This window comes from Triturus cristatus, chromosome 6 (genome assembly GCF_964204655.1).
Source record: "Triturus cristatus chromosome 6, aTriCri1.1, whole genome shotgun sequence".
In the NCBI taxonomy this organism is placed as follows: Eukaryota; Metazoa; Chordata; class Amphibia; order Caudata; family Salamandridae; genus Triturus; species Triturus cristatus.
Window position 1 is genome coordinate 716,324,374 of NC_140589.1, and position 14,397 is coordinate 716,338,770.

The window sequence follows — 14,397 nt, forward strand, 5'->3', positions numbered from 1 at the left end:
GTGGGTCAGTTTGTGGAGCATTTTTTGTACCATCCGTCAAACCCCTTCCAGAGACACATTGGTCTCTGGAAGAGGTACATTGACGATGTGTTGTTTATATGGACTGGAGTAGAGAGCATCCTTATTTAATTTTAGAATTGGTTGATCAGACTCGACACCTGTTTGAGATTTACCTGGACAAAAAGTAACGAACATGCAGTCTACCTGGATTTGGACATTACAATGCAGGAGAACAAACTGAGTACTGTGGTCCACCAGAAAGGGACGGATAGGAACTCGTTACTACACTACCAGTCGTTTCATCCTAGAGCCCTGCCGGATATTTTGCCCGTAGGCCAGTTTCTAAGATATCGACGAAATTGTTCCACCGTAGAGACCTTTTCTCAGCAATCTGAAGACCTGGCAAACAAATTGATACAAAGAGCCTATCCTAAGAAGATAGTTAATAGAGTACGAAAAAGAGCCCGCAATACACCCCGTGAGGCCCTATTAGAAAGGAACGTTAGAGAATCAGGTGACTGCCAGTTGTTATGACGTTTGACCCTTTAGCTTCAAAGATAAGACAAGCGGTGAGGAAGCACTGGCCATTGCTGTCCACCACCAGTTTTAAAATGCCACAACCCAGATTCGCATTCAGACGTGCAAGTAATTTAAAAGACAAATTGGTGCACACACGACCTTTGCAGAAATTAAAAATGACAACGATGCCGGCGGGACACTACCCTTGTGATTGTTGTTCTGTATGTGAGCTGACAGAGAAAACTAACCGTGTTCGTCTGCAAAGTGGCAAAACGTGGCACTTAAATAAGTTCTCTAACTGTAACACAGCTAACGTAATATACAGACTCACATGTCAGTGCGGGCTACATTATATCGGCTTAACAACCCGCAAAGTTAAGGTTCGGATCCAAGAGCATCTGAGCACTATTAAAATAGGCAAACTGACCACACGCTTGGTGCAGCATTTCTGTGAACAAAAACATGATCTCCGAGCACTAAAATGGGTTGTCTTAGAAAGGGTAATAGCTGGCAGTGACTGTGTAGAAAGGATATTGGCAGTAAAAGAAGCTAGTTGGATTTTTCTGAGAAAGTGGACCAAACCGGATTAAATGACCACATTGAATGGAATAAAGTAAGCAGACAGTAGGGCTCTACAAACGACTTCAGTATTAAATTGGGTGCAGACTTGTGGATATGAGTTTGGAATTAAATGAATAGGATGTCATTGAGTTAAGCACTCTGTAAGAAACCCTTTTACATGATGGGACATGAAAGTCCATGAGCGGACACACAGAAATGATGCAGTAGAGGGACATACATCTCAGGGTAAAAAGTATCAGTGTGAGGAATAAGGTTAAATAATACATAATATGTCATTTAAATAAATCTTTCCTTTCACAACATTTGACTATAATAATTGAAAGAATACATGTACTAATAGGTTACTAGCAGAAATAATACAGCGCAGCTAGTAATATAGCCCATGACATGAATGAACTCATATGAGGACTTGCACATTTCAAAATGACCGCCGTGATGATGGGGAGTAATCGTTTGGTTTGCACAATACAAGGCAATCACGTGGGATGTGCGCGGTGAGCGCGCGCTCTCGACTGTGGTTTCTAAAAATCCCCCGATGTCTGCCTACTCCAAAGCAGGGATGAGACGCTGCTCCTAATAGACGCGATTGCGGTAAGAGTGTGGGCGCAGGCTCTGTGTGATCCGGTACCGGCAATATTATCTCAGTGGCTGTGTCCGTGATTACTTTGAGCAACAAACACTGGATATTTGGGAGTTATGGGAAAGCATGGCACGCCCGGCTTAGTGTTTAGTGAGGCCAGATGGTGCGTTTAAATACACCGAGGGTGAGGGGGGGCATGCTTAATGTAGCCAGAGGGCTCGCAAATCGCTATATGGAAATGTCATAAGTTAAAATGAACCTTGTAGATGCTGACACATAATGCATTGGTATATATGCATTAATATGGGCACGATGAGAGGCATGAATGTAGAGGATATTTAATATCTAACCTGAAAAAGGTGACAGTATACGTACTTTGACATCGACATAGACATTACGCACTCCAGTCAGATGATGGTTACATATTACACGAAGTATATATGTAACGACTAAATACTTTCTCCACAGGTGTAATGGTAAGTAACAGAAGTGCTTTTCTAATAGGGGTAATTGTGATGAACACAACCCCTTGTGGTATGGTGGAGGCTGGTACGAATGCCCTCAGTCCAAACCTGGTAAATACATACTACATAAACTCATGATTGAGTGATATATATCATGTTTGACTGGTACTGTATCTGGTTGGTCAGTTTTTAATAACATAGAACTGCTGTTTTGCCTGTTTTATCAGCCTATCAGCATTGCAAAATTTTTTGTCCAGTGAGGCGAATAAATGAACCCTACGCCCTGATGAATTTGCCACGATACAAGCAATGGCAATGAAACATGTTGGCCTTCTTTGAAAAGGTTAGCAACATGCAGGGCTTTTAATCTGAGTAAGCTCACGACTGCGAATAAAGAGGGCAACACAACTGTGAGTCTTATCTCAATTTTAACTGTATGGAACACATGGTTCTTTGTAAATCATGGGGTTCTTTGTTTTGGGACAGTTAACTCTTTCTCTCTGCTCTTTTGTCTCTTTACTGGACACTATTCTGTTTTTTCAGTGAGTGGGCAACCGATGATGATATACGTGGGCATACTGGTAAGAACCTGCCGGTAGCCTCCCTGGCGTTGCGTACGTGAGGTGCCCACTTACTCTGTCACTTATTTTTTGTAAGTGTTTTTCACTCCCATGTTGTGGGGTAGGATATATATTTGCGGATTGACTGACTGCAGTTCATTTTTTATGACGTTTTGAATTGGAGGTTCTGGGACTGGAGTAAACTGGACATGTTGCCAGAGATTGGCTGGAGGTAGATATCCCCATGTCAGAAGCCTGTCCTAAGATTGAAAAATTATTGACTCTCTTTAATAGCCAGGCCTTTATTGTATTGATGGCGAACTCTTAAAATATAATTCAGCAGGTAAGTATCCTTCATTGATACTCTTGAGCCACATGTCATTACTGACACTCTGACCTTCCACTTGCAAATCACACCATTCACTTAAACTGTCCAATCTGGCCAGGTCCAAGCAATTTAGAGTCTTCCTTTGACGGATATGGTTGCACTCTGCTTAACGCCAGATCACTAATAAAGCACAAAATTGAATTTGCCAAATTTATAGATACACATAAGCCTGACATATTGTTTGTGACAGAAACCTGGGCTGATTCTACTTCCGGTGCCAACATGGTTTAGCCTGTTCCTCCAAGATTTTCCATCTTTAGAGCAGATAGTGTTGGCAAGTGGAGTGGCGGCCTGGCGATTTATATATCGCGATCAACTTGCTGCATCTTTTTCAATTGTTTCTACCAACCCTGAGTGTAAAGCACTTTTGTTTCAATTAGAACTTACAAAAATGTTACATCTAAAGGACTACTGTTAAATCATCCTCCTGGCCCTAGGTCCGTTTTCGTGCAAGCCCTCAGTCCACTGCTTGATTCAAGTCCTATTTCTTCAAACTTCACCGTCCTAGGAGACTTTAGTTTTTACTTTGAAAACACAGATGATAAAGACACAGATCTCATAGTTAAGACCATGGCCAGCTTAGATCTTCACCTGCTGGGGAATGTGCCTACCCATTTTGCCAGCCATTGGTTAGATGGTACTTTCTCTGACAGTTCATTCTTGCATTTTACTGCCTCACTACCACTAACCTGGTCGGATCACAAAGCAGTTATATTTGACATCAAGATACCTCGCTTACATTTTAAAGGTGGGACCACCTTCCCCGTGTGGGTAGGCTTGGGGATAGATTCACTTGCATTCAGAGAATCACAACATCAACAACCTGGTTTTCTGACCGATTTAGACCACAGAACACATACCTATGAACGGCTGATTGCTGAATATAAAGCACTGATTATTAGAGAAAAAAAAACAATACTTCACTAATAAAATACAAAATTCAAAAGACTCTTCTAAAGAGCTTTTTAGCACAGTAAAAAAAGAAATTGCCTGAGGAAAGGACTGTAGGCAAGCCTTTTGTAACACTCTGGCTGGATTTTTCCAGGCTAAAGTGAGGGACGCTTTCGACACATTTGCGACTAACAAACATCTAACCCTGGCTTTTCAGGATGAGAATGGTTTCCTCTGCAGCCCGGAAATATTAAATCCTTTTCCTACGCTCAGCATTCAGCGAGTAGTAAACCTAACCAAATCTACTAAGTCAGGTTCTCCTCTGGAGCCATGTCCACCAAAGATCATACATCTCTCCCCGGAGATAATAGGCTCGCATCTTGTTGAAATCTTTAATGAGATAATCAACCCAGGCTACTTTCTTCTAGGATGAAAAAGAGCTTCCATACTTCCACTCTTAAAGAAACAAGCCTTAATCCACAAGATCCTAGCAGTTCTACACTAATCCCCCGTTTGCCCTTTCCTGCCAAAATTATGGAAAAGGCAATAAATCTTGAACTAACTTCATTTATAGATGCTAATAATCTTTTGGACTCCACACAATTTGGTTTTAGAGGTGCTCCTAGCACCAAATCAGCGCTAAATATAGCCTCAGAAGAATTAAGGGCCACACTGGATAAGGGAGGAAATGCTGACCTTGTTAGAGCTCTCTGCGGCCTTCAATAAGGTCAATCATGATTTATGGATTGACTATCATTTCAAAATAGGCATCAGGGGGAACCGCTCTTACACTCCTGAAATCTCTCCTTTCTGAGTCGGAACAATTAGTCGCCATGAGCAAATTTGTTTCAGATGTTTTCCATTTGCCCTATGCGGTGCCCCAGGTTCTTCATTGAGTCCTACCCTTTTTAAACTATACGTCACCCCACTGGCTAACCTTAACAAGTACTTAGGTTTCTTAGTCGTCTCCTTTGTCTGAAGATACACAAATTGTGGTTTCATTATCCAGCAACCTAGAAGACACAGCGATTTAGATTTAACAGCTGCATGAAACAAATCAATTGTCTCAAATTGAACTTCAGAAAAACTAAGGTTCTTCTCCTGGGCAATTATATTTCCTTCTGGACACCCAGTTGGTGGCCTCAAGAACTGGGCCCTCTCCCAACTCCAGTGAAGAAAGTCAGAAATCTAGTAATAATATTTGACAACAAGTTGGCTTTTGGAGATCAGGCTAATGCCCTAATTTCCTCAGTCGTCTTCACTGTAAAGGTCATCAGGAAAGTCTGTGTCTTTATCCCCGGGGGCCTTCAGAAATCTGTAGTGACTGCAATTGCCGTATCCGAACTGTATTACTGCAACACCCTCTTTCTGAATGCACAACATTCCACCCCAAACTACAGATACTTCTAGGGATCCCTAAACACCAGTCCGCATCCCAGGCATTAGTCAAGCTCACTGGCTGCCAATAAAGAAGCGGATTGAATTCAAAGCACTTTGTATGACTTTAAGGCATTATATAACTCTGGCCCTAAATATCGGAGACAAAAAATTGTCTGATACACTCCTTCCAGAATTCTTCCCTCCTCCACCCACAGCCAAAGTGAAGGTTGTTCCCAAATTTAAATGAGCCTCTTGGGATGGGAGAATCTTCATAACCAACACTGCTAAACTGTGGAACTCCCTTCCTCAGAAACAGAGGGAGAGTCCCAACCTCCTCTCCACCAGGAGATCCTTAAAACATGGCTCTTTATTCATTAACCTATCAGTTGTAACTTCAGACAGTCACAGCGCTAAGACGCTTCCAGGCATTCATGCACTTTGCAAATTTAAATATCAAATTATTACCTTGGATTCTTGCAAACTATCACTAGAACTTGCTTTCAGGAGAAACCTTCTTTTTGTGCTTTTTGGTGGCTCTCCTGGATGTTTGGTATGTCTTCAGTTAGCATGGTTAGTGAGCATGTCTGCTTCATAATATCCACATAAAGCCAAGTTATTGTTAAACACTGTTTCCGTAATTTTGCCTACACTTTCATGGATTTCCACATTAGTCACCTGAGTTTGTTCTTAATTTGGGTTCAGACAAGCTATATCGAGAATGTGATGTATTCTGTGAAGAGTACCCTAAACTTCTAGATCTGCAATTCTCCTTAAAGTCGTCGTCTTTGGAGACTTTGTTCAGGGCACTTACACTTTGAATGCTGAGAGTTGCAACAAAAACATTTTACTGTTGTAGGAAATCTACCTTGTCTGGTCACTCCTTACTTTTCGTCTTTTTCTGGACCCTTTATGTTTGCTGGCTGTAGAACTCTGTGCACTTTACCATTTTTAGCCATTAGTAATGGGCCTGTGCTCCTTCTTTAAACATGATGAAATTGTTATACTCCTAATTGGTATATTTACCTTGCATATAAGTCTCTAGTATATGGTACAAAATATACCCAGGGCCTGTAAGTTAAATGCCACTAGTGGACTACGTCGTCTACTGTGCCATCCACTACAGTGACAGTGTAAAACTTGGCTTCAGGGCTATCATTGTAGCCTAACTGTGGCAGATAAAACACTGTGCTTCGATCTGTCCAAACAAACCCTTTTGACAGCTCAAAACCCCCCTTTTAAATATTAAAATGTCACCCATACGTAGGCCTTACCGCCCACAAGGCAGTGTGCATTGTATTTAAAATCAGGACATGTAGGAATTTAATGTTTACATGTCCTTACAGTGATTAGCACTCAAAAGCTATTTTCACTGTGGCAGGCCTAACTGTCCCTTGTAGAAAGCCAAAGTACAGATTCAAATCCTAATACTGCATCTCTAGAATGGGCCTATCTAGAAAAATAATTAAACAACTATTATTAATAGTTATTAAAAATCCAATTCAACAATGAAGTCTGATTTTAAATAAATATTAAGGAAAAGGTAACTTTGAGAAAGTTACCTTTTCCTTGTATGAAGTTCTGGTAGCTAATTTGCATTTGCTCTCAAACTTTTCCCATCCAAGGATTAGCATTTCAAAAGATGTGAAATGCTTCCCATTTGTAAACAATAGGCTAACTTGAATGGGCCCAAGTGAATCCTCTGAACCTCACTGTATATGCAGGGTGGGGTCGGCGAGTATTCTTTTTTACATTAGTGTCCAATCCTGTTGAGTGCCCAAGCCTGCTTCCCAGGTCTGCAGGGTTTACATATAACACTTTGGGGCACACTTGAAATGCAAGAGATCAGGATGCTAGGATAATTCTTGTGCATTCACTGTCTAGTTGCAGGAAACCCTTCTTTTGTTCTACCTGACTTCTGTCTCTGGGTTTATTGGGAGTACAGTGGCTGTTTTCAAATTGGATTTTGTTAGTACTGGGAGGCTACAAGTATTATCATGTTACACTCCCTACACACACCCTCAGCCCTTAAAGGCCAAGTTGAGTGTGGCTGAATTATTTTACCATCTTGAAAATGCCCAAACCGGGTAGGGATAGCCCCGGAACTTTTACTCCATTGGTTAGGACGTGCTTAATAAGTCATTCCCACCAACTAGCTTGTGCCAGACACACATGTGGCATCGTCAGGCACCCTCTTCAGAACACTGCTGGTTATGAGGAAGAACAGAAGAGGACTGGACAAGCTGCATGTGACCCGAGAAGAGCCCTGAAGGACAGCACCGGCTCCCTTTTTTACCCAGGGATAAAAAGTGGACTTCAAAGGTCATTTGGCTGACCTCCTGTGTGGCTAAAAGGAGACAACCGGCTACAAGAGGCCTTTTCTGCAACTGCTCAGCAGACCAGTGGCAACTGTACCTGGACTAGACCCTGCTTTTGGCCTCTGACATCCTGTGGTCTCTTTTTACCTGCTTTGTGGTCCTGGGGGGCTTTTGATGGGTACTCCTGTAGAGGATTGGGACATAAAGGACTACGTCAGAGGTAAAGTCTTTAACCATCACATACCTGGTTGGTGCATCTGACTTGCGCTCCCTTGCTGTCAGCGTCAAATTGCACCTAAGTTGCGGTCTCCCGTGACCATTAACTATCCTTTTCACTTTGTGCTTCTTGGCGTTATTCCTACTTAAATTTTTTGTGTCATATCTCCTGTTCCACTTATTGGATTGTTGTCATTTTGTTTCTTAAATTCTATTCTGTTTTTCTAATTCGGTTTGGGATTTTTGTTGGTTTGCATTTCAACCTTTATTACTGTTTTGGTATTGCATTAATACTACACACATTGTCCTAAGTTAAGCCTGTCCGCTTTCTGCAAGTTGCAACCAGAAGGTTGAACTCAGGCTAATTTAGCGACTTTAAAGTTTCACCCTGACAAGGGTTATGATTATTCTTTGAGGTGGTTAGTTACCCACCACAATTAATAAACCAATGTCTTCCAGCTGTGCTTTTCACTGTACTTAATGTGGTATCTGACTTTCCTTAGACCTGTTTCTGTGCAGAAACTTTGAATGAGCACTTGCTACTGATGGTCATTCAAATGCTGCTTTCAAAACTAGTTGCCTCTTAGGTTAGGGTAACCAGATTCCCTTAAAATATTTACAGTTTGCTCCTTCTAAACTTTTCCTCCATGTATACTGATCAAACCAAGTTGAGAATTAGGAATTTATGTCTAGAAGAACCAGCTTCACACTTCTTGGTGAAATAAACGTTTTATTGATGCAATAGCCTCTACTCTCAAACCTTTGGCACAGTCTTTGCTCAGCGATGCCCTACCACTGTGTTTCGTGGTTAACTTTAGATGTGAAACTGAGCTGAATGACAAATACTCCGTTATTTAAATTGGGTATTTCCGATATACAACTAACGTCAGAGCTCTGTTGTGCTGTGCACACCGTCTTATGTCCCACCAGCATGGGGTGGTACACACCAACTTCCAATCAAATTGTAAATCAGAAAGAAGCAATCTAATTAAGATAAGCTGCCTCCCCAAAAGGTAAATTTGTCCATTTAAATATCCATGTGAATTTTATGTTGTGTGCCATTACGTAGTGCATCCTTGTTCCTCCATTCTCTGTGATCATGTACACTAATTTTGGGGTACTGACATAATGCTTGGTGTTGGGTGCATTGAATGCCAGTGCCATATAAAGTTGCAAAATTATCTGCTTGCTTACTACTTAATTGAATAAGTTTGGGGGTACAGCACCTGCCTTTTTTTTGAAGATCCTGTACATCTGAAGTAACTCATTAAGTTTGTTTTAAATTAAATATATGGCTGTAATTTGAATAACTTGAGAGTTTTTTACTCCTAGTGTGCTTACGGAACGAAGGAGAAGGTTTACGAAATGACTCCATAGAGTTCATGGAGATGTTTAATGCAACTATGCAATGCTTTGAACAAAACAAACTAGTAAGTATTGTGTTGGCTTTGTTTCTTTTATAGTTTTGATATAGCCAGTTAACTAGTTATATTATTTTATTCTGGACACTCCTGCTTTTGAACAAAACTTTTTTAGTTTCATTATTATTTAAAACTTATTTAGCATAATGTCAGGATTGGAGGACGCATGATTACACGTGGTGTCTGAGCACCATACATGTTCCTCATGTCATTTCCAGTCAGGTTCCTTGTTTCAAGCACAACTTTATCAGTAACATGATGCCACAACCATATTGGACTCCGTATATTACCAGCATCCTTTCTGGGCTTCTGATTCTCCAACGAGTAGCTCGTGAGCTACTGGTAGCTCTCCAGCTACCTGTAAGTAGCTCTCCTGTGTGCAGCACACTGAACTAAATTAGAAGCTTTTGCTTGGTTGAATTAATATATGTATATTAAAACTGAAAAGAGTGCATTTGAGATGCAAATGTGTATATTTTCAGAACTAGTAAGCTGATGTTTGGAGAAAAATGGTTGAATTTCATATATTTATTTAAAGCTTATATTTGAGTGATTAAAATCAAACAGTATTGGAGAGCACTTATAACTAATATTAACTTGCAACTTGTGGCATTGCAGCGATGGCTATTATGTGTTACCCATGTAGAGACATGACAAATCATTTTTTACATTACTGCTGGCAACCATGCCTGATGCATTGAGGTGATCACTACTGGATAATATTGCCTGTGGTGGCTGTAGGAAAGTAGGATCTGCTTTTATGGTTACCCCCACTGTTTGCCTGGTGCTAAGCTGTTTTTGACTAGTCTGACTGGGATCCTGCTAATCAAGACCCCAGTCTATCGGCTTTCTCCCTCAAATTGTTATGACAAGTACTTAGGTACATACTAGATCGGATACTGGGGTACCCTTATTAGTCACTAGTATATGGTACCACGGTACCCAGGGCATAGGTACCCCAGAGGTCTCCCATGGGCTGAAGGCATGCATTATGCCACCCATGGGAGATCATTCAAAATGGAACTACAGGCCTGCCATTGCAGCCTATGTATGCTGGTGCTAGCACCACTTACGAAAGATATAGGTTTCCTATATCTAGGGTCACTGCACTTAAAACCTATAAGTCACCCCTATAGAAGGCCTTTGCAATCCTGAAGGCAGGGTGCTTGGTTCTAAGTGTGAGGGTGCCCCTGCATGAGCAGGACACCCCTACAGCCTACGGAGTCCATTCTCCGGGGTTTTAAGTGAAGCAGCCATATACTATATAGAGGGACACCGCGTAATTACGCGATGACCATCTCAAACAGCTGCAACAAATCCTATTATGTTTGGTGTCAAACATGTTGAAATCATAGGATTCCAAGCACTGGAAGAGCCCTCCGCTAGGCTCTCAGTGCTCCCGGTACCAGCCTTTTTGACCCGGACAGCACAAAATGGTTGCTGCTGACCAGAGACCCGATTCTGCCCTCCTGCTGCTGAGCCAAGCTCCAGCAGTGAAAGGCAGAACAATAGCCATCCTGTTACAGGGAGGTGTAACCACCTCCCAGACAGGATTTTGTGTATCGGGGCAGGGTGGGTGCGCTTGCCAGTGCCACTCAGTGTGCATGTGGGGCACATTTGGTGTCCCCATGCCCAGCTCTGGGAGCCGTTGGCTCCCGCTCTGGCGCAAAACTGGACAAAGGACATGGGAGTAACCTCCCCCCTGTCCACCAGACCCTGGTAGGGTCCCATGAATCGTCCCAACCCTTTCCTTGGGGTACTTAAGGGCTTACCTGTGGGTGGGTCCCGTGGTTCGTCGTGGGACTAGATTCAGATAGGACACCATTTCTTCTTCTACCGTCTGGGCACTCTGGACTTTGCTGGACTTCGTTTGGACTCGACTTCATTTCCCTTCCAGTCTGCTGCATCATCTGTGCCTGTGCACAATACTGGAACCTTCCAAGGCCTGTGGGCATCAAAGCCCCTTGAAGGAATCTCCCTTGGAGTGAAGAAGTCTCTCCCCTGTTTTCACAGGCACATCAACTAAGTCGACTGTTCTGCTGATCCAGAGCTCGTTTTGACTCTGTAAGGTTCTGCAACACAGGTGGTGGTTTTCCACAGATCCCGAGGCCTGCCCTGCCCTCTCACCAAGTTTGAGGCCAGTATCCCTCGTGGGGGTTGCAATAACCAAACCCCTGTGCACCGCGTCAACTTGAAGTTGCAAAGGCTTGTTGGCTTCCTTCCAAGAAGATCTTCAGGCTCCAAGTAGCCCCCACCTCAAGCATCTCCAGAGACCAGAATCTTCAGCCACACCGCATCCGTGTGCATCATGGCCTGCATCTTTTGGTGAGCTGCTTGAGGTCCTCTCGCGACTCCAGTGCCTCAGGCCTGTGGGTCCATTTGAGGGTCATCGATGTTTCTTTTGGGCTCCCCAGATTTGCAGGGTCTGCCCTGACTCCCTTGCTTTTGGTGAGTCACCTGGAACTTGCTGGTCCCGACATTGCACGTTCTTTGACTTCTACGTGGCTTGCAGTTGCCAAGGCTTGTTGGTGCTCCCGCTGGACACTGACCCCTCAGCAATCGACATGCGATGTGGGCCAGCTCGTGCACGGCTCCTGGTCTTCCTCAGCATCGCCTGGTCCTCACAGCTGCAGCGTCAAGGTCATCGTCATCCATCCTGCAACACCCACGATAGGAGGGCATTCCTCTTCCAAGTCTCCTGGTCAATCTGAGTGACATAGACTCTGTTCCCTCTGCTTGCAGGTACCTCTCCTCTCGAATTCACTTTCGGATTCCACTGGACACTTTCTCCTTCTTCTGCAGCGGCACTTTCCCGAAGTCCTCCATTGGGTTCGACTTCGGTTTCCGACATCACTTCACACCTATGCACCCGGCTTCCCTGGTGTAGGTAACATGGGTACTAGGGAATTCACGGGTGGGGTAGCTCTCCAACCTTCTGTCTTCCACGGGGTTTCTTCAGGGTGAACTGGTAAGGGTCCTTAATCTTTAAAAATCCTACTGCGATTTACCCGTAGAGTTGTACGTAGCACGCGGTCGTGTTCCCACACTGCACACGCTCTCCGTGGGGTCCATATCTACTGACCTTGGGTGGTTCCTTGGGTCCCCAGCACTTCTACATCCTCTCGAATCTGTCTTGACCTGAGTCGTGGTTCTTATACCACATTTTTAGTATATGGTTTGGCCCCCCCTGGGGTCCACTGTGTATTCTGTGCTGTTTACTGTGTTTCTTTGCAAAGTATTGTGTGCATTGTGTTTATCTCCGGGTAGGAGATACCTAAACGTGTTAGAGAGTATTCTATAACAAATACATATTTTTATAAATACGTTATGTGGTTCTTTTTTTCACTTAATCTATACTATAAGATTGCATTCTGGTAAAACAAGCTGCTTTACGTTCCTTTTGGACTAAGCCTGAAGGCTGCTCTCCACAGCTAACACTTAGAGAGTTTCTAAGGTTGTCTAAGACCTCTTAAATCACCATAAGGTTTGTCTGGACTGGTGCAAGGTGCCCTCTTATATAAGAGGGCATCATATACCAGACCAGCTTCTTCACAGTGGCCACTAATGTAACCTTGTCTTATGTAGTTACCCTTACATCTCTAGTAATATTAGTAGCTCAAGAGGATTTCCGTTGAACATAAGTAGCTCTTATTACAGAAAAAGTGGGAGACACCCTGTTCTAAAACTATTTAAATGCTTTCCCAATCCGGATGTGATATCATTTGCATCTTTTATGCCTGTTTATTAAGGATACACCACATCTTTGCTGTGCTTTGGTAGTTGATTAATGTAGTTGTAGTTATAACTTCCCCAAAAAAGGTTATTTTATTAGACGTTCACCGTATTACAGCCGAACCTTTCACCATGCCGTTGACAGTATCCTTGTTATTGCTTGGAAACTTCGCCAGTTATTTTGAATAATGAATCCACATTCTGATAAAATCACATGCAGCCCCATGTGAAATAGAAACTCGAGACTTAATCCAATCTATCAGATGCTTAAATCACCTACATCCAGCTGTTCGCACAGGATAGCCATAAACTTGCCCTGGCTCTCCTGATATATTGGCAAAACCTCAAGTGTTAACATGTATTAGACATTAGGAGATGAAAGGAACACACAAGCATAGCACAGAAACACAAAGCCATTAAGAGGTAAATAAATTAATATCCTATTGTCAAGCTAAAAGTAAATGTAAAATACTGTAAACCTTATCAACGAGTTCAAGATTAAGGGTGAAAATACAAGCAAACATGATAACTTTTAGTGTCAAGTGTCCTCTGTTAATGGTTTATTATAAACCCTGATGAGATATTGGTAATTAATGGTGAAAGTTTGGTGCACTGCAGAATCTTACACTTGGACTTGAAATACATAACAAAGCTGTGTTAAGTTGAACAAGAACTATTGGCATATTTCTCAAAGTAGGTTCCAGGAACTTTGAGTTCAGTAGAAATTGTTGGTGATGCAGTCAGATGGAGGTAAGAAAGGACACTGCAGAGACTGGATCAGGGTATAGTAGACAGCTAGGTGGAATTATGTCTTTCGATTTATTTCTAGTTAGATTTTATCAGCCAAATTATTTTGTGGGATTACGTGTTAGATGCCCCCAGGAGTTCCACGACCTCCGGTCCACTCAGTGGATGCTCACTGTGGAGGAATTGGAGGTAAAACTAATGCTCCGTAAAAGGAAAGCCCTACCCAAGCAGAAGCAGGATGTGAGGTCCTCATATTGGTGTGGCCATCTAGCACGGTTAGCTTTATTGTGAGTACTGGGGAATTCTTGCGCCTGGACAGCTGCGGAGTGTATTCAACACAGTTCCTCTGTTCTTGTCTTGGCTTGCAGAGTTGCTCTTTCATTACGCTCGATTTTGTATTTAGTTTTTAATATATTTGTCGGCAAATAACTCCAACATTACTTATTCTCGTTACAATGCAGTACTAGCTTCCAGTGTATACTGTTTTATGTGCAGGGCTTTGATGCTGGATTCCTCTTTTGGGACTTCTGGAGTGGTTCCTGGTGTTAAAAGTGAGCGAACAATGCAAAAAATGCACACATAATGTGTGCAGAATAGATGTG

General features: G+C 42.6%; 1 protein-coding gene across 1 annotated transcript in view; it reads left to right on the forward strand.

The window, feature by feature from the left end:
• OSTM1 (osteoclastogenesis associated transmembrane protein 1) overlaps positions 1-14,397 on the forward strand; it is a 93,050-nt gene that overhangs the window by 55,580 nt on the left and 23,073 nt on the right. Inside the window, exon 3 of the mRNA XM_085611207.1 lies at positions 9,228-9,325. Within this exon, the coding sequence (XP_085467333.1) occupies positions 9,228-9,325 (98 nt within the window). The remainder of the gene's footprint in view (positions 1-9,227; positions 9,326-14,397) is intronic.